The sequence below is a fragment of the Vitis vinifera genome, chromosome 8 (genome assembly GCF_030704535.1).
Source record: "Vitis vinifera cultivar Pinot Noir 40024 chromosome 8, ASM3070453v1".
Lineage (NCBI taxonomy): Eukaryota > Viridiplantae > Streptophyta > Magnoliopsida > Vitales > Vitaceae > Vitis > Vitis vinifera.
In genome coordinates, this window is record NC_081812.1 from 4,237,751 (window position 1) to 4,259,035 (window position 21,285).

The 21,285-nt window shown below is 35.6% G+C and overlaps 1 protein-coding gene across 2 annotated transcripts; it reads left to right on the forward strand.

Moving 5' to 3' along the window:
- Nucleotides 1–1,171: 1,171 nt before the first annotated feature.
- LOC100254774 (myosin-binding protein 7) lies at nt 1,172–5,359 on the forward strand. 2 transcript variants are annotated; one of them, XM_002267401.5, is made up of 4 exons: nt 1,172–1,542; nt 1,634–3,301; nt 4,308–4,354; nt 4,919–5,359. In XM_002267401.5, exons 2-4 carry the CDS (start codon nt 1,901–1,903, stop codon nt 5,031–5,033), a joined length of 1,563 nt encoding a protein of 520 aa, XP_002267437.1. In that variant the 5' UTR covers nt 1,172–1,542; nt 1,634–1,900; the 3' UTR covers nt 5,034–5,359. The 2 variants fall into 2 exon arrangements, with proteins under 2 accessions (XP_002267437.1, XP_010653236.1); XM_010654934.3 differs by lacking the exon at nt 4,919–5,359 and having other exon boundaries at nt 1,184–1,542; nt 4,215–4,340.
- The last annotated feature ends 15,926 nt before the right edge of the window (nt 5,360–21,285 follow it).

A 21,285-nucleotide genomic window follows, 5' to 3' on the forward strand; every position in this document is an offset into this window, starting at 1 on the left:
GCGCAATAAAGCTTCTAAGATACACATCATTGCGAGCCATGTCAGCTTCTATCTTACACCTCACAATTTGAATTTTCCATTTCCTTTCCTTCTTCATTTCTTAGATGTGTAGCTTTTCAGTTTTAAATTTGGAAAATAGAAAATACAAATTTCCAATTATAGAAAATAACAAAAACAACGTATCCCATAAATCATTTTATATTATTTTAACTATTTAAATTTGGAAAAAATTAATGGTAGTGATTTTTATTTAAAAAATAATTTAAATATTAATGGCATGTTTAAGAACTGTTTTTAAAAACGGTTTCATGTTTTCCAAAAACACTTTTGATAACAAAAATGTTGTTTTCTGTTTTCTATTTTTAAAAACAATTTTGGTAAATGTTTTCTGTTCTTTAAAATAAAAAAATAAGAAAACATATTTAATAACTAGAAACGGTTTTGTATTTTTTTTAAAAAAGTATGTTATTTTTAGAAAACACCCTTTAATTGTTTTATATTGTTTTCATTTGTTTTTAGAGTTGTTTTAAAAAGTAATTATATAAATAAGTAAAATGATTAAAAATAAAATATTAGATATAAAAAATATATTTTTAAAATATATTTAAAAATATTAAAAACATGTTAAAAATATTTTAAATTTCTAAATAGACTTTTGTTTTACAAAATATCAAAAAATAGTTTTTTTAGAATTGTTTTTGAAAATAATTAACAAACAAACCTAGAATGTTTTCAAAAAATATTTATTAATTTTTTTTATTTGTTTTTTTATTACTGTTTTAAAAAATAATTATACAAATATATATGTTGATTAAAAATAAAATAAAAAATAAAAAAAATAAAATTTCAAATATTTTTAAAAATATTAAAACTTTTAAAAATATTTTAGGTTTTTAAATAGACTTTTATTTTATAAAAATTAGGGAATAATTTTTAAAAATTATTTTTTAAAATTGTTTTAAAAAACAATTACCAAGTGTTAAGAAATTTTAATTTCTATAATTAGTGAAAAAGTTAGGTAACGATATAAATTTTTATTTATTTATTAATTTCACAAAATGAAAACCATTACTAAAGTGAAATGGAGTGATTTAGAGCTAGTAACTAACTGATTATTGGTTAATCGTAATGCCAAATAGGCGCAGAAAATGACACGATTGTGGGTTGTAGTGTCCGATGGATCACACATCATCGGACGATTTCCTCCCCAAAAATTACTTCATTTTCGCTGTTTCTCTTTCATCTCTCTTAAGAAAAAACAAAAACAACAAAAAAAGTTGACACCAAAATCAAGAAAACTCAACCAAAATAACGATTCACAATCTAGGGTTTCAAACCCCTCTCCCTCCCCTCGATTTCCCCTCCCTTTTTTCCTCTCGTTTTCCCTCCATCCAAACACCATTCCTGAGAAATTGCCCCTGCGATTTCACCTCCCACCAAAGCAGGGGAAAAAGTCCGGGTCTGTTTGTTTGTTTGGTTGTTTAGTTGGTTGTCTGACAGATCTTCATGCACCAAATTTTCCTCGGAATATCGGGAGATCAGGTTTTTTTTCTTTCTTTCTCTCTTTCTTTTCTTTTGGTTTTTTCCTTCTTCTCATTTTCCCGGGAAAATTTTTCGCGTCTCCATGTTTCAGCTTTCTTGGATTTCTGAGGTGAAACCCCGAGTTTTCTAGATTGTGGATTGCTAGGGTTTCGTTTGGCTTGGAATTCTTCTGTGTGGGTTGTTGATGTCAGTGGATTTGTTTGGTTGTTGGGATAATGAAGGGGAAAGGGGAAATATAGATTTGAGAGAGAGGGTTTGATAGCTCCGGAATTGTGTTATATTAGATTCTTGATTTGTTCTTATGGTCGAGTTTTTGTGATTCTATCTGAATTTGGTTGATTTTGATGCATTTCGGTTTATGGATTCGCCAGCATCGCCAAATTCGATAGGTTTGGTTAAATGTTGTAACTGTGGATGTAGTTGCTCATCAATTAGCAGCCCTACGGCCCATTGGTTGCGTTCTGTGAAGCGCAAATATGATGAGTTTGAGGAAGGTCACAGGTTGGTTATACCAGGTTTTGATCATTCATCTGTTGCTCGAGTTGAAATTGAGAATGAATGTGCTGCATTGCGTGAGACAGTTAGCAGCCAACAGAAATCGATACAGGAGTTGTATGAGGAATTGGAGGAGGAGAGGAATGCATCATCATCGGCAGCCAATGAAGCCATGTCGATGATACTGAGGTTGCAGAGGGAGAAGGCTGAAATCCAAATGGAAGCTCGACAATTCAAGCGATTTGTAGAGGAAAAAATGGCACATGACCAGCAGGAGCTTTTGGCATTGGAAGATTTGTTGTATAAGAGGGAACAGTCCATTCAAGCACTTACTTGTGAAGTGCAGGCCTATAAACATAGGATGATGAGTTTTGGACTCACAGAAGCTGAAGCCGAGGGGCAGAGGACCATCCTCAGCCGCAGCCCGAGCATGATTGAGAGCATGGATGCCCAAGTTGAGTTTCCCACATATGATTACCCCCCTTTGAAATGCAATCTGAATGAGTCCCGAGTTCCTACTGATGACAATGATGTGGTAGACATTGAAAAATATGCATTTGGAGAGACTCCTTGTGCTAGGGAACAATGGAAGAATTTGGAGTACAGAATTTATCAAATGGAGAGAAGTCCTAGCAGCAATCATCTGGATGGGGAATTTTTAGGTTCAAAGAATACCTTAGAAAGGGTGATAGTTGGTCAGTCTCCTAGGCGATCAAGGCATTCTAGGAAACTTTCCACTGATAGTTCAACTTCTTTCATGGGGCCTGTCAAAGAAGCTGGTTCAGATTTTACTCCAGATTCTCCAAGGCCACCTAGCAGCAGCTTTAAGAAGACAGAGTACACTTCATATGCTGAGAACTTCTCCAATTTGAGGAAGACGGATGCTTCTGATATTGGAGATGACATGACAGATAGAGTTTATACCATTGATTCTATCCATAAAGGGACACCATATTCCAGTGTTACAGAGTCCAAACCTGCTTTTGGGATTTGTGATGATTATGTAACAACTCCACGAGAGTCACTAAATCAGGCTGATGTTGGGGACCCTGAATTCAAGAAGCTCTACACAAGGCTTCAGGCACTTGAGGCTGATAGGGAATCAATGAGGCAGGCAATTATTTCGATGCGGACTGATAAAGCACAAATGTTTTTACTGAGGGAAATAGCACAACATCTGTGCAAGGAAATGACACCAGAAAGACAGATGCCGATCAAGAAGGCATCTGTTGTTGGAAGCTTTTCCTTCATGTCAATATTCAAGGTAATTTTGGACACTATTGTTGATGACCAATTTAATTTGCATAGTTCTAGTTATCTATATGGTATGTTTATCTCTTGTATGCATGTTTGACTTATCCATACATTTTATATGAGAGAACTTTTAGCATTATACTATTGCTTTGTACTTGAGTCCATTTGTTTTGTTGTTGAACCAAACAACTATCAATGACGGTACGATTTCACAAACTGTTACCATGATCATTACCACTTTTGCACTGTCAACCATCGTATCTGTTTTCTAATTTGATTTTCTTTGAAGGCTTATGAACTTTAAGATGTTTAAGTCAGGTTATCAGGGCTATTTTCCTTGAGTATTTTTCAGTTGACTTTAGATATCCAAAGCTATGAAATTACCAGTTTTCTTGTCTTGAAAATTAGTTTTAGGTTGATCATCAATATTTCAATAAAATGGACTTGGTCTGGACCAGGCTAGTCCACTTGCTGTGTTTCACAGACATCCTGTTATGGGTTTATGTCACCCATTTTTCTCAACTGCATATACCCATTTTTCTTCCATTTGCTTGATTTTCTTGTTTGCTTTTGTCCTCTTTACTTCAAATGGATTCTCCAAGCAATCTGTCTTCATGCTGTTAAAAGTCATTGAACTGACATCCATGCTTGAGTTGTCCCGTGCTATTCTCAATCACCAAACAACAATTTGACTCAAATGCATAGTTACACACCATTCCCTTTTTTGAACAAGAAAGCATGAGAATCTATTTTTACGGTTGTTAACTTATCCCCAAATAACCCTATGTTGTTTTTTTTAATCAGATTGTTTTCTATGTTTGTAGATAATGGGTGAGCTTTTCATGAATATAGTTATCATTACATTCACCTCTCTGCATGTTGTGATGTGAACTCATCATTCGTGAGTGTTTTTACACTGTCAGGGAAGCATCATAACCTGGGTATACCTAAGCATCCTGCTGCACATATTTTGTTGCATTGGCACTTAAACTTTGTCATCTCATGTTTATGTTCAGTGGATCGTGTCCTTCAATTTCTGGAAAAAGAAAGCTCGGCAAAGCAAGTAAGTAAATTGTTATTTGGTGTTACTGATGGATTGACCTTTTGTTTTATCCTCCTCATAGTTTTGTCTGCATGATGACATAATATCTAGACTTTGTTCTAATTCACTGAGATGTTCAATTGATGGGCCAAACCTTTTGATAAGAGATGTCTAGTTAATGAGCCAACCCATTTGATGAGTTATAGTGCAGAAATACACCCTGCTTAAATAACTATAAAATTTGATGCTGCACAAAGCTTTTTGTGACTTCAGTTGTCATGATTGATAGTCATTATGATGAACATTAGATGGATAAGGTCTTCAATGGGGCTGTGGTTTATGCATATCTCTTTGCACACCATTGATTTCCAAAATTTCAGAACTCACCCTGAGGAAAAGCAGAAGCACATGCCATGGTGGAATTATTCAATAATATTTTTAAATTTTCCTTGAGTATTGTGGGCTTGTCACTTGAAGCTTTAACCAGAAAGTAGAGACCTGTCAAAGTGATAAAAAGTTTACTTAGTCTAGATTTTGATCAAGGTTGTTTGATTCATCTGTTGTCATATGTCTGATGTTTGTCAGATACATGTTTGGACTTACGGCCAACAATGTGGGCTTGCTAATGCTTTTGGACAAGGGCCCCCATATGAGGCAGTGGAATTATATTTCAAGTACCCAAGTGGGAAAGCAGTTCTGAAATTTCAGTAGACATTTGAAGCTGATGCTCGGGGCTCACATTATTGGATTTCAATCACGGTTTTAGCTGTAGGTTTTGCATTCTTTTTCTGGATTCCTTGTTGGTGCAGAATTGGGTGTTTTGTTACTTTTGTGCAGTGTTCTTTCTTGTATTTGATCTTCATCTTCCGGTTGAATGTATTTTGCTGGTTAATTGATAGAAGTAAGCATACATGCCCATATGGTTTGTTGGAATTCAGCTCAGAGGCAGACACTATGCTCACCTGTATATTACAGATTGCGGTATGTTCTCAATTCAAATTTGTAGTGCAGATTCTTTTCACTGAACTCCTATTTCATGCCTCGCTACTTGTTTTTCCGCTTCTTTAAATGCTGCTTTATTTTTTTCCCTTTTGTTCTAATGGTAGGCAACGGGCAATTATGGGCCTAGATGCTTTATTTTTATTGATTTCTTTTAACTTGCAGATGTTTCTAATATGATCCCAGAATAATGAGTATGTTGATTTGGTTAGGCGAAAGACCATTCCGGTGGGAGCTCAACTACACAAACAAATTGAACTTGTCAATTTTGAGTTGGCTCCCTATTAAACTGCAAGACAAATTACACCAACCTCCTTGGGTGAGGGTAAATTTAATCAGCTTTCCTATATTTTGGAATATTATACTATCCTTTCAAATTAAAAACCTAATGTTAATGTGTTAACATTTACAAAACATTAAAAAATAAAAAATAAAAAAAATTGATGGCATTTCACACAAATTTTGCAGGCATTGACCAAAGCAGAATGAAAATTAAAGTCAAAATCCTCAATTCGTCGTGACCCGGAGCCTTAGTCTCTTAGCCCATCCTTCTTTTCCTGCAGCATCCTCCGCCCTCAGCACCAGTCAACTTCGGGCTTGCATAACCCTTCTTTTTAATGCTCGCGTAAACCTCAATAGCTCCAACCAGCTTGCTTCGTTTTCATGCTCGCATAACGCCTAATTGCTGCAACTGCATGATAGGAACTAATTGTTTCGGGTGCTGGTATTCGTCTTCGTTCTTGCGCCTGAAGCTCTCAACTTCTTTCTTTCTTTTATTCTCTCTCCTCTTTCTCCCTCCTCCGTTAAGGTTTCTGGATTTCCATTTTATTTTATTTTATTTTATAGTATTTTTATGAGAAGAAAATGTGTAACACCCAAGGGTTAAGTTAGCCCAAAAATGTAATTTTTGGCTCATAAGTTTAAATTTTTGCCCCGTAGATTTAAATTCCAATGGGTTTAAAGTTTGGGTTGTAAGCCAAAAGAAACAAAATATATAAAAAATTAAAAACCCTTAAAAACACACTATGAACATAAGGTCAAAGAGAAGTTGAGATTTTAGATCCAAGGTGAAGAAAACTTCGACGTAAAAGTTTTATTTCAAAATATATTCCTTTTTTGTACTCTTTAAAAATAAAAAGTACGGATCCATAAGATATTTCCACAAAAATTCAAAATTTTATTCCAGGGTTAATTTCTTCTTCTCAAATCCTCATCAAAATAACTATATGTTTAAAATTTATGAGTTTTATACTCATCTTAACACCGATATATTTATTTATATAATTTATTATTATTTTTTTTTTGTGAAACTGAAATAATAATTTTATTCTAAAAAAGAAAGAAAAAATGTTAGCAGTAAGATTGTTGTTATGGGTAAATTTATAGGACACTACAAGTGGAGACTAAAATCAAATCTCACACCCTTTGATGTTTTATTGTTGTAGGTGAATCCATAGGGCACACTACAAATGGAGATATTAAGAATTTGCAAATGGAGATTTTAAGATTATTATGGGGAAACTTTGAAGATAGTACAATGTGGTTATGAAAATTTTTATAAGTGCACTTTTTGGATTGAAAAATAATAAGATGGTTTTTTTTGCGATTAATAGGTACTTTTTTAGCCTTGTGGGTTGTAGAAGTGTTTTCGGTGTGGTTTTAAAGTATGGGAGAATAAATCTTAATAAAAGGTTAAATAAATAATATGGATGGTTGAATGCTAGAAAAAACATTTAGCTAAAATTCCTTAAGAAGAAATACGATTAATAGTTTAAGAAAGCAAGTTAAGTCAACCTAAATAATGGAAATTGGTTATTTCCCTTAATGAATTAATTTACTTGAATTTTGGTATAGGGTTAATAAATAAATAAATAAATATATATATATATATATATATATATATATATATATATATATATATATATATATATATATATATATATATTGTAAGGTTGTAAGGATTGACGGTCTTCTTGGCTTCTACCTTAACAACAGATTTCTTAAAAACTTCATAAAGATTTTGCTTAGTTTTTTCATCTTCAACTTTTCTTAAAGTATCTAGGATGAATTCCTGATCTTGGCTTATGACATTTATGGTTTTAGGACGACAATTACAATTACCCTTAATACAAACATCTTGGTCACTAGAAGATTGGCTAGAAACATCGCCGCTGCTATCTAGTTGATTAATGTCATCTTCATTATCTGAATCAGTCCTTGATTCAGAGTCTGAGTTTAACATTACTTTACAAAGCATATCTTTTAGGTCATCTGAGACACTTAAGTTATTAATCTTTTGCTTAACTCTACAATCCTTCTTAAAATGGCCAACTTTGCCACATTTAAAACAGATAATTGGCTTGACGTCTAAAGGAGTATCTACCTTTTTCTGGGTATCTTTGTTGACCCTATCCTGGGGGCTCGCGCTCCCAGGCACACTGCTACCTATCCTAGGATAGGCCAAGAACACCCAAAACAAGACCCAACTCCCCTCCCACATGGCTCTGATACCATAGACACCCAGGACAAGGTCATATGCAAATGAACAAATGAATTACGCCAGTGATTCAAAACAAAGAAGAGGGTTAGAAAATACAAAAGATATCCAACAAAGAAATTTAAAGAAAAAGAACCAAAAAACTTGTTAGTTCATAATAAGCTTAAAACCGACCATGTAGGCGGTACAAAACATAAACTTAAAAATAAAGCTTAATTAAAACCGACCATATAGGCGGTATCAGATCATAAAATAAAATGAAAAATAAAACTTAATTAAAAACCATCCATATAGGAGGTAATCAAAACATACTTATATTATACATAAAGAGAAATATCTTACAATGGATAAGGGAAGAAAGCTTGAAGAAAGCTTGAAGGCTTGAAGGGGTTACATGATGAGAGAGAAAGAAGAGAGAAGGAAGAGAGAGAAAGAAGAGAGAAGGGAGAGCTTCAGCTTAAAATTGAACCTAAAAATGAACGTAAAAATGAACGTGCTTACAAATGAGGCTCGAGCCTCCTTAAATAGGCAAAAAAGGGAACTTGAACAGTAACCATGAACAGTAGACCCGTGCTTGAATAGTGAATAGTGAATAGTGAATAGTAAGATTCACTTTTATACCGAAAAACCCCGAAACACCCTTTTTCGGCTGAGAAGACATCTGGCAAGCTGCTTTATACTGTGAAGACACATGCTTGCTGCTTTTGGAACAGAAACTGCAAAGCTTGTAAAATACTTTTGATGGAGGACAAAAAGCTGATGATTACTTAGATCTTCTTATGGGAGGAAGGATTCCTTCACAGTCATCACCATTGTCTGGAAGGTAGCTTGTAGAATCGTCAGACTCTGCATAAGAATTTTCTTGGGAAAAACTTGAGCTTCCTTCATCAAGGATTTTCTGAAACTCTTGAGGGGTCTTAGCTGCTGCGAGCATAGCTTGTAACTGCTGCTTTTTGAGGAGAAACTGAGACATATCATCACTGGCTGAGACTTGTGAGGGGTTCTTGAGGAAATACTGCTTGACTGCCTCAGTAGATGCATCATTTTTCAATGCATCCCACCATTTAGTTTTAAAAGTCCTTCCCAGAGATGGAAAGGCTGCTGATTCATCTGTAATAATAATATAGTCCCACTGGACTATCCAAGCCAGGCCAAAATTACTGAAAAAGAATAGTAAAGGGGGAAAAGCTGAAAGTTCTCTGGGAATATTAAAAGAACTTCTGAATAGTTCAAAGCCATCCAGAATGGGCTTAGGAAGAATCTTAATAGTTGGACCATAATAAGTCCACCAACTGTAGAACCAAAATGGGAAAGAGGAAAGCTGATTCTTAGATGGAAAATAGAACATCCATGAATGATGGAAGTCCCTATTCTGGATTAGAAAAGCATTAAACCATGCTCTCTGATAATCCCAATAATTAAAAAAACTTGGCTTAGATGGTTCAGAAAATTCCCTAGAAAGATTAGGATTTCCACCCCATTGCTTGACTGTAAGGATTTTATAGATATGGCAGGTGGAGAATGCCAAGCCCATATTGCTGAATTTATCAGCGTTATGCTTAATCTTAACAGAACCAGTTTCTATAAGGACTGCTTCATAAAACTCTCTTGTTTTTAAAATATCACCAGAGGGATAATGAAAATTTTCTTGAAATGCTTTTGCAGCAATCTCTCTGGGGTTTTCAGAGAAAAATTCTCTTTCAATAACTAAAAGAGATTGATTTAAATCATTTTGCCAATATCTTGATTTTGTTGAAAGAGGTGTGGGGTTGGCAGCCACCACAATTTGTTTGCTTGAAAAAGAAGAGCTTGTTGCTAATTCCTTTTGAGAGGGATTAGCCATAGTAACCTGCTTAAAGGTCTGAGACCCTGAGGTAGCTGGATATTGTGTTGCCTTAATAGGTTTAGAATGATCAGAATGATCATAGTATAAGGTTAACATTTTGTTAGGCATATGGCTGGATTCATGCATAGGTTTAGAAGAATGAAGCTTTGCCAAAAGTTGTGCTTCTTCCTCTTCAACTTGTTGACTCCAAAGCATTTTATGGGTAGAAGGAGATTGGTTAGCTTGACTGGATTGGGATTTTTGAGAGCTAGAAGCTTGGGTATTCTTTTTAGGGGCCATGATCTCATGAACCCTGCAAAATTCACGAGATAGCTGATTAGGGTTGAAATAATCTCCTTTAATAAAGTAACTTTGAAACTTAGATTTTAAAATAATATACCAGTTAATTAAATCATACTTAAAAGTTATATATTTAATTTTTCCAAAATCTTTGAAAATAAAAAATTCTTGATTCAAAATCCCAATTTGAAATTTTGAAATGCATAAAGAAATGCTTAAAATGTCATTATGCATGAATTGGTTGCTTATTATCTTACTTGGGACATCTAACCTAACAAGGTTAATTTCTTGGTTAAGAGGGGTGATGCATCCAATTGGATTAGCAAATTCAAAAAGAATCGCCTTATCTAAAAGCTTAGTTCTTATACCTTGGTTATCTACCCACAAGGGATAAATAGAGCTTAAGAAGGGTATTCCTAGAAGGGCTTTTTCCTTAAGGTTCTTAACAAGGATAAAGGTTTGCTTAATACAGATGTCATGGTTACGGATATGAACATCTGTTAACTTATACTTAATGGCAAGTCTTTCGCCATTGGCTCCAAATAGAGACTCACTAGTCTCTTCGCATAAAGGAATAGGTACCAGACTTTCTTGAAGGCAATTTTCAGCTGCTCCTGAATCAATCAAAGCAATAATATCAAAGACAAATTTATCTTTGACTACTATAGTAAGGGAGACTTCCCACCTCTGGAAGATAACCCTACTCACAGTATTCAAAAAAGTATTTGTCTCATTATCATTAACATGAGAAGATTCTGGAATATCCGTATGGATTTCTTGGTTGCCAATTCTATTGATTTGATCCTGGAGATCAGAGAGACCTAGACTTATGAATTGTCTTAACTCCTTAATCTCCTTTTTATGCTGCTTAACTTCTTCATGAAGTTCCTTAATGCTGACATCCTTGGGAGACTGTTGGTCAAACCTGTTTAAGATATCGTTAAGGTTATAAGGATTGACGGTTTTCTTGGCTTCTACCTTAACAACAGATTTCTTAAAAACTTCATAAAGGTTTTGCTTAGTTTTTTCATCTTCAACTTTTCTTAAAGTATCTAGGATGAATTCCTGATCTTGGCTTATGACATTTATGGTTTTAGGACGACAATTACAATTACCCTTAATACAAACATCTTGGTCACTAGAAGATTGGCTAGAAACATCGCCACTGCTATCTAGTTGATTAATGTCATCTTCATTATCTGAATCAGTCCTTGATTCAGAGTCTGAGTTTAACATTACCTTACAAAGCATATTTTTTAGGTCATCTGAGACAGTTAAGTTATTAATCTTTTGCTTAACTCTACAATCTTTCTTAAAATGGCCAACTTTGCCACATTTAAAACAAATAATTGGCTTGACGTCTAAAGGAGTTTCTACCTTTTTCTGGGTATCTTTGTTGACTCTTCTTTGGACGTGCCTTGAATGCTTAGTATCATTCATCCTATAGTTGTCATGGGTACCTCTCTTACTATGGTAAAACTTATCTTTGCTAGGCTTCCTGCTTGGCTTTTGCTTAGAGGGAGGCATAGTTTCTTTTTGGCTGAAACCAAACTGGCTACAGAATGATCTAAATTCATTCTTGTAGATTTTTTGTTCATTCTTCATTTGTTGCTTAAGCTTGAAGTCATTGCACAACTTAATCCCTTCACCTGTGACAATGCTTATAATCTCACCATAGGTTAGCTTATCATAAGGGATTTGGCCGTTATACTGTTCCCTTATCTTGATCCTAATTCTCTCAGAGAAAAGCTTGGGTAATCCTGAGATGAATTTTTCTTTCCAAAAAGATTGGTTACAATCAGACCTTAGCATGACTTTGGTTAGGAAGACTTCCTTATACCACCTAAAATCATGAAGCTTAGGACACTTAAGGTTGGTTAAGAGATCTGCAGTTTTATCCTTAATTTTTGCAGGATCTCCAATGAAGTGCTTGGATATTGAGTAAATTAGAGTAGCCACTGCATCCTCAATATCTTGGCCATCTTCGTCTTTAACAACTTCATTACTCTCATTGATCCTATAGGCTTTAAGGATACTATTCTTATCATCAAAAGTGAGATAATTATCCCACCAACCCTTAAGCTGACCTGTAAACCCAGCAACAATGGTCTGAGCTACAGCATGATCTGGCAGTCTATTGTTTAATTTATAGGCTGTACTAACCATGGTCATTTCTTGAAGCTTAGTGAGTATGTTATACTCGGTCATACCGTCTATGTTCCATTCATAGATAGTACCACTGGTGTATGAGGCTTGAGTATACTGATTTCTTTCCTCAAACTGCATGTCAGGAAAAGTAGGCCTAGGATAGTAATTCCTAGTCTTAAAGGTTTCCAAATTGTTAATAATTTGATTATGGGGTTCCTCAAACATCTTAATTAGTTCATCAACTTCTTCTTTTGAACTAATATCACCTTTAACCATGTTGATCCTCTTATCAGGCTGAACAGTCAAAGGAGTAACAAGATTATCCTTAATCTTAAACTCTCTTGTTTTTAAAATATCACCAGAGGGATAATGAAAATTTTCTTGAAATGCTTTTGCAGCAATAACACCGCCATTGTCATGTGTTTAAGGGATAATAGGCATCTCGAATATCGAGATTCTATTATAGGAGCAGCCCAAGCTGGACTGAATGATGGCCCAGTTTATTTCCAGTGTTATCCTAACTTCACAGTTAGATTAAGAGATGCAGACATCTTAGATTCAGTTGTCCTGCATATTAAGACTCATGGCTTTAAGATCAAACCAGGAAACAGTCCTGTTTCTATCATAACCAGGTTTGCCTATAAGAGCATGAACACAAGCGTGGGATCCGGGGCTCTTTGCACCAGTCCTAAAGGTGAGACCACCTATTTTCACTCTGATATGCTAGATAAGTCGGATTTCATCATCCCCAAGAAGATCTTGTGGAAAGATGTTGATTTCCCTGAAAATTGGCATTTTGCTAATGCTGTTCCAGCCATAGCACAACGTTCTGAAAGTATTGAACAAATTGTTCAATATCCAGATGGAGGAGGAGAATTGGTCTTCTCCAAATCTTTCAGACATTCCAGCAGCCCTAGAGTTTCTGTTTATGAACCCTCTAGAGCTTCAAGCTCTTCCATCCCAGTTAGAACCACTAGGGAAGAAGAAGGATCCAGCTCAGGAAATCCTAAGAATGTTAAGCTAACAGGTGTCAGAAGTTACACCAATGTGGCTAGACCATTTTACAGTGAAGAAAATGAGTCTACTCAGGAATCCCAACAGGATGAGTCCCCTGTTATGTCTCCTACCTATTCTCAGATGATTAACACAATAAGCATAAGTGATGAGGACTTTGAGATCAACAAGGATCTCTTAAGAAAGGATTTCTATTCTGAAGTCAATAAGCAAAGAAATGATTGGTTCTTTAGCACTGTCCCTAAGGTCATTAGAACCATTTACCAAGAAGAATTCTATGCCTACTTAAGACAAGAAAAGAAAAATATTAAGTTTTGGATCTGGTTTGAACTCTTCAAACAAGAGGAATATCCAGATTATCCCTTTAAGCGTATAAAGGTTACCAGTAGTAATAATAAGCCATATGAATTCTCTAAGGATTTCCAAGAAAATCCCCAAGTCAACCAAGCTTTTGTCGATAGGATTAATCAGAAGATTAAGGATAATCTTGTTACTCCTTTGACTGTTCAGCCTGATAAGAGGATCAACATGGTTAAAGGTGATATTAGTTCAGAAGAAGAAGTTGATGAACTAATTAAGATGTTTGAGGAACCCCATAATCAAATTATTAACAATTTGGAAACCTTTAAGACTAGGAATTACTATCCTAGGCCTACTTTTCCTGACATGCAGTTTGAGAAAAGAAATCAGTATACTCAAGCCTCATACACCAGTGGTACTATCTATGAATGGAACATAGACGGTATGACCGAGTATAACATACTCACTAAGCTTCAAGAAATGACCATGGTTAGTACAGCCTATAAATTAAACAATAGACTGCCAGATCATGCTGTAGCTCAGACCATTGTTGCTGGGTTTACAGGTCAGCTTAAGGGTTGGTGGGATAATTATCTCACTTTTGATGATAAGAATAGTATCCTTAAAGCCTATAGGATCAATGAGAGTAATGAAGTTGTTAAAGACGAAGATGGCCAAGATATTGAGGATGCAGTGGCTACTCTAATCTACTCAATATCCAAGCACTTCATTGGAGATCCTGCAAAAATTAAGGATAAAACTGCAGATCTCTTAACCAACCTTAAGTGTCCTAAGCTTCATGATTTTAGGTGGTATAAGGAAGTCTTCCTAACCAAAGTCATGCTAAGGTCTGATTGTAACCAGTCTTTTTGGAAAGAAAAATTCATCTCAGGATTACCCAAGCTTTTCTCTGAGAGAATTAGGATCAAGATAAGGGAACAGTATAACGGCCAAATCCCTTATGATAAGCTAACCTATGGTGAGATTATAAGCATTGTCACAGGTGAAGGGATTAAGTTGTGCAATGACTTCAAGCTTAAGCAACAAATGAAGAATGAACAAAAAATCTACAAGAATGAATTTAGATCATTCTGTAGCCAGTTTGGTTTCAGCCAAAAAGAAACTATGCCTCCCTCTAAGCAAAAGCCAAGCAGGAAGCCTAGCAAAGATAAGTTTTACCACAGTAAGAGAGGTACCCATGACAACTATAGGATGAATGATACTAAGCATTCAAGGCACGTCCAAAGAAGAGTCAACAAAGATACCCAGAAAAAGGTAGAAACTCCTTTAGACGTCAAGCCAATTATTTGTTTTAAATGTGGCAAAGTTGGCCATTTTAAGAAAGATTGTAGAGTTAAGCAAAAGATTAATAACTTAAGTGTCTCAGATGACCTAAAAAATATGCTTTGTAAGGTAATGTTAAACTCAGATTCTGAATCAACGACTGATTCAGATAATGAAGATGATATTAATCAACTAGATAGCAGTGGCGATGTTTCTAGCCAATCTTCTAGTGACCAAGATGTTTGTATTAAGGGTAATTGTAATTGTCGTCCTAAAACCATAAATGTCATAAGCCAAGATCAGGAATTCATCCTAGATACTTTAAGAAAAGTTGAAGATGAAAAAACTAAGCAAAACCTTTATGAAGTTTTTAAGAAATCTGTTGTTAAGGTAGAAGCCAAGAAAACCGTCAATCCTTATAACCTTAACGATATCTTAAACAGGTTTGACCAACAGTCTCCCAAGGATGTCAGCATTAAGGAACTTCATGAAGAAGTTAAGCAGCATAAAAAGGAGATTAAGGAGTTAAGACAATTCATAAGTCTAGGTCTCTCTGATCTCCAGGATCAAATCAATAGAATTGGCAACCAAGAAATCCATACGGATATTCCAGAATCGTCTCATGTTAATGATAATGAGACAAATACTTTTTTGAATACTGTAAGTAGGGTTATCTTCCAGAGGTGGGAAATCTCCCTTACTATAGTAGTTCTTGGCCTATCCTAGGATAGGTAGCAGTGTGCCTGGGAGCGCGAGCCCTGCCGGTTGAGCCGTTGTTAGCCGTGGATAAGCGTTTGTTAGGCTGTAAGAGGGTTGGGGTGACGTCTTGGGGGGTGAATGAATTTTTCTCACCATTTTCCAGTGGGGAAAATGAGGCTTGAGCGTTTAACATGAGCTTATGAAAGTCAACATTTTGGTTCTACAGTTGGTGGACTTATTATGGTCCAACTATTAAGATTCTTCCTAAAATTGAACCTAAAAATGAACGTAAAAATGAACGTAAAAATGAACGTGCTTACTTGTTAGTTCATCATAAGCTTAAAACCGACCATGTAGGCGATACAAAATAAAAACATAATCTTAAAAATAAAGCTTAATTAAAACCGACCATATAGGCGGTATCAGAACATAAAATAAAATGAAAAATAAAATGAAAAATAAAACTTAATTAAAAACCATCCATATAGGAGGTAATCAAAACATACTTATATTATACATAAGGAGAAATATCTTACAATGGATAAGGGAAGAAAGCTTGAAGGCTTGAAGGGGTTACATGATGAGAGAGAGAGAAGAGAGAAGGGAGAGAGAGAAAGAAGAGAGAAGGGAGAGCTTCAGCTTAAAATTGAACCTAAAAATGAACGTAAAAATGAACGTGCTTACAAATGAGGCTCGAGCCTCCTTAAATAGGCAAAAAAGGGAACTATATGACCTTGTCCTGGGTGTCTATGGTATCAGAGCCATGTGGGAGGGAAGTTGGGTCCAACCGACCATATAGGCGGTATCAGAACATAAAATAAAATGAAAAATAAAATGAAAAATAAAACTTAATTAAAAACCATCCATATAGGAGGTAATCCTGCTTTATACTGTGAAGACACATGCTTGCTGCTTTTGGAACAGAAAACTGCAAAGCTTGTAAAATACGTTTGATGGAGGACAAAAGGCTGATGATTACTTTGTTAGCCGTGGATAGGCGTTTGTTAGGCTGTAAGAGGGTTGGGGTGACGTCTCATAAGGTTTGTCAATCTGCTATTAGGCTCTAGATCAAAAACCCTAAAATGAGTTCAATTTTCCGAACCATGTCTAGGAGATCCAGTGATTCTCAAGATACTGTTGTAAACAGTGAAGAGATCAATTATCCTAAGATTCAAAATGATTTAGATGATTGGAAATTACCCAAGGTGTCTAATCAAGAAATTTATAAGAAAGGAACCTTTAAGTTCTTCACAGATTATACCATTAAGACCTCTGAAATGACAGTCAGTTTAGAGCAAGACGACCAAGTCATAAGACTTTTAGATAACAGATCCGTTGAAAAGCATAAGAAAGATGGCTATAATTTCATACACTTTGGTATGATTCAAGTAGCAGCTAAGCCTTTGACAAGATTAGGTTTAAACACCGCCATTGTCATGTGTTTAAGGGATAATAGGCATCTCGAATATCGAGATTCTATTATAGGCGCAGTCCAAGCTGGACTGAATGATGGCCCAGTTTATTTCCAGTGTTATCCTAACTTCACAGTTAGATTAAGAGATGCAGACATCTTAGATTCAGTTGTCCTGCATATTAAGACTCATGGCTTTAAGATCAAACCAGGAAACAGTCCTATTTCTATCATAACCAGGTTTGCCTATAAGAGCATGAACACAAGCGTGGGATCCGGGGCTCTTTGCACCAGTCCTAAAGGTGAGACCACCTATTTTCACTCTGATATGCTAGATAAGTCGGATTTCATCATCCCCAAGAAGATCTTGTGGAAAGATGTTGATTTCCCTGAAAATTGGCATTTTGCTAATGCTGTTCCAGCCATAGCACAGCGTTCTGAAAGTATTGAACAAATTGTTCAATATCCAGATGGAGGAGGAGAACTGGTCTTCTCCAAATCTTTCAGACATTCCAGCAGCCCTAGAGTTTCTGTTTATGAACCCTCTAGAGCTTCAAGCTCTTCCATCCCAGTTAGAACCACTAGGGAAGAACAAGGATCCAGCTCAGGAAATCCTAGGAACATTAAGCTAACAGGTGTTAGAAGTCACACCAACGTGGCTAGACCATTTTACTCTGAGGAAAATGAGTCTACTCAGGAATCCCAACAGGATGAGTCCCCTGTTATGTCTCCTACCTATTCTCAGATGATTAACACTATAAGCCTAAGTGATGAGGACTTTGAGACCAACAAGGATCTCTTAAGAAAGGACTTCTATTCTGAAGTCAATAAGCAAAGAAATGATTGGTTCTTTAGCACTGTCCCTAAGGTCATTAGAACCATTTACCAAGAAGAATTCTATGCCTACTTAAGACAAGAAAAGAAAAATATTAAGTTTTGGATCTGGTTTGAACTCTTCAAACAAGAGGAATATCCAGATTATCCCTTTAAGCGTATAAAGATTACCAGTAGTAACAATGAAAATAAGCCATATGAATTCTCTAAGGATTTCCAAGAAAATCCCCAAGTCAACCAAGCCTTTGTCGATAGGATTAATCAGAAGATTAAGGATAATCTTGTTCAGCCTGATAAGAGGATCAATATGGTTAAAGGTGATATTAGTTCAGAAGAAGAAGCTGATGAACTAATTAAGATGTTTGAGGAACCCCATAATCAAATTATTAACAATTTGGAAACCTTTAAGACTAGGAATTACTATCCTAGGCCTACTTTTCCTGACATGCAGTTTGAGGAAAGAAATCAATATACTCAAGCCTCATACACCAGTGGTACTATCTATGAATGGAACATAGACGGTATGACCGAGTATAACATACTCACTAAGCTTCAAGAAATGACCATGGTTAGTACAGCCTATAAATTAAACAATAGACTGCCAGATCATGCTGTAGCTCAGACCATTGTTGCTGGGTTTACAGGTCAGCTTAAGGGTTGGTGGGATAATTATCTCACTTTTGATGATAGGAATAGTATCCTTAAAGCCTATAGGATCAATGAGAGTAATGAAGTTGTTAAGGACGAAGATGGCCAAGATATTGAGGATGCAGTGGCTACTCTAATCTACTCAATATCCAAGCACTTCATTGGAGATCCTGCAAAAATTAAGGATAAAACTGCAGATCTTTTAACCAACCTTAAGTGTCCCAAGCTTCATGATTTTAGGTGGTATAAGGAAGTCTTCCTAACCAAAGTCATGCTAAGGTCAGATTGTAACCAGTCTTTTTGGAAAGAAAAATTCATATCAGGATTACCCAAGCTTTTCTCTGAGAGAATTAGGATCAAGATAAGGGAACAGTATAACGGTCAAATCCCTTATGATAAGCTAACCTATGGTGAGATTATAAGCATTGTCACAGGTGAAGGGATTAAGTTGTGCAATGACTTCAAGCTTAAGCAACAAATGAAGAATGAACAAAAAATCTACAAGAATGAATTTGGATCATTCTGTAGCCAGTTTGGTTTCAGCCAAAAGGAAACTATGCCTCCCTCTAAGCAAAAACCAAGTAGGAAGCCTAGCAAAGATAAGTTTTACCACAGTAAGAGAGGTACCCATGACAACTATAGGATGAATGATACTAAGCATTCAAGGCACGTCCAAAGAAGGGTCAACAAAGATACCCAGAAAAAGGTAGAAACTCCATTAGATGTCAAGCCAATTATCTGTTTTAAATGTGGCAAAGTTGGCCATTATAAAAAAGATTGTAGAGTTAAGCAAAAGATTAACAACTTAAGTGTCTCGGATGACCTAAAAAATATGCTTTGTAAAGTGATGTTAAACTCAGATTCTGAATCAAGGACTGATTCAGATAATGAAGATGATATTAATCAACTAGATAGCAGTGGCGATGTTTCTAGCCAATCTTCTAGTGACCAAGATGTTTGTATTAAGGGTAATTGTAATTGTCGTCCTAAAACCATAAATGTCATAAGCCAAGATCAGGAATTCATCCTAGATACTTTAAGAAAAGTTGAAGATGAAAAAACTAAGCAAAACCTTTACGAAGTTTTTAAGAAATCTGTTGTTAAGGTAGAAGCCAAGAAGACTGTTAATCCTTATAACCTTAACGATATCTTAAACAGGTTTGACCAGCAGTCTCCCAAGGATGTCAGCATTAAGGAACTTCATGAAGAAGTTAAGCAGCATAAAAAGGAGATTAAGGAGTTAAGACAATTCATAAGTCTAGGTCTCTCTGATCTCCAAGATCAAATCAATAGAATTGGCAACCAAGAAATCCATACGGATATTCCAGAATCGTCTCATGTTAATGATAATGAGACAAATACTTTTTTGAATACTGTAAGTAGGGTTATCTTCCAGAGGTGGGAAATCTCCCTTACTATAGTAGTCAAAGATAAATTTGTCTTTGATATTATTGCCTTGATTGATTCAGGAGCAGCTGAAAATTGCCTTCAAGAAAGTCTGGTTCCTATTCCTTTATGCGAAGAGACTAGTGAGTCTCTATTTGGAGCCAATGGCCAAAGACTTGCCATTAAGTATAAGTTAACAGATGTTCATATCCGTAACCATGACATCTGTATTAAGCAAACCTTTATCCTTGTTAAGAACCTTAAGGAAAAAGCCCTTCTAGGAATGCCCTTCTTAAGCTCTATTTATCCCTTGTGGGTAGATAACCAAGGTATAAGAACTAAGCTTTTTGATAAGGAAATTCTTTTTGAATTTGCTAATCCAATTGGATGCATCACCCCTCTTAACCAAGAAATTAACCTTGTTGGGTTAGATATCCCAAGTAAGCTAATAGGCAACCAATTCATGCATAATGATATTTTAAGCATTCCTTTATGCATTTCAAAATTTCAAACTGATATTTTGAATCAAGGAATTTTAAAAGTTGTTTTCACATCTGTGAAAACTATTAAGTATATAGCTTTCAAGTATAATTTAACTGATTGGATTATTTTAAAACCTAGTTTTCAAATTAAATTTATTAAGGGAGAAAGTTTCATTCCTAATCACTCAATTCATGGAACTTGCAGGATTCACAAGAACATGGCCCCCAAGAAAGACAAACAACCTCTTAGGTCCATTAATTCTATGGATTCCCATTCAGCTCTCTCTCAGAAATTCACGCCTTTTTATGACCATTTTCAAATAGCAGATTCTTCCAGCCACTTCAATCATCACATTACTTCACCATCCACTAGTATGGATATAGACTCAAGCTCGGAATCTCTACCTTTTGTGGAAGATTCCTTACCCACAAATTCACCTTTTGATAATGCTAACACTTTGTCTGATTATGTCAATTGCATTTTTGAATGGCAGGGAAGGTATGAGACTCTTGAAAGAAAACTTGAGTCAGTTGACTTTCATAAGCTCATGTTAAACACTCAAGCCTCATTTTCCCCACTGGAAAATGGTGAGAAAAACCCATTCACCCCACTGGTGAATGAGAAATTAAGTAAGGATGAGCAGGAGTGCATTATCTTTAGAATGTTTCACCAAAGGAATGAGATCCTGTCCACTCTTAAGCCAGATGTTTATCATCTAATTTGTGAAAAAGCCAGGTCCAGTGCTGAAGAAAAACAAGTTTTCATTTCAGCATATCTTCAGGATCTGCATGTCCATCTCTCAGCTATTCCTGGTCTCTGTGTCCCAGGACTAAATTTTGTTAAGGAAATGGAATTTGATGATTCAAAGATTTGCAGAAATACTAACGAGCCGCTTCTGCATCAGCATGATAACAAGCAATTGTGCAACTGCAATAGAAATTTCACCATCAGCAGAGTCTGCATTGATCTTCAGCATTATCAGCCTATTAACCTCGCTTTCAAGGGAGAAGTTATAACCCTAACTCCTGAATCGCTTCTTGAGTACGGGTTAGTCTACCAGCTTATTTGTTCAGATCCTAGTCAAGTAAGCAATTTTGGCAGAAAGATTAACTTAAGCTTAACCC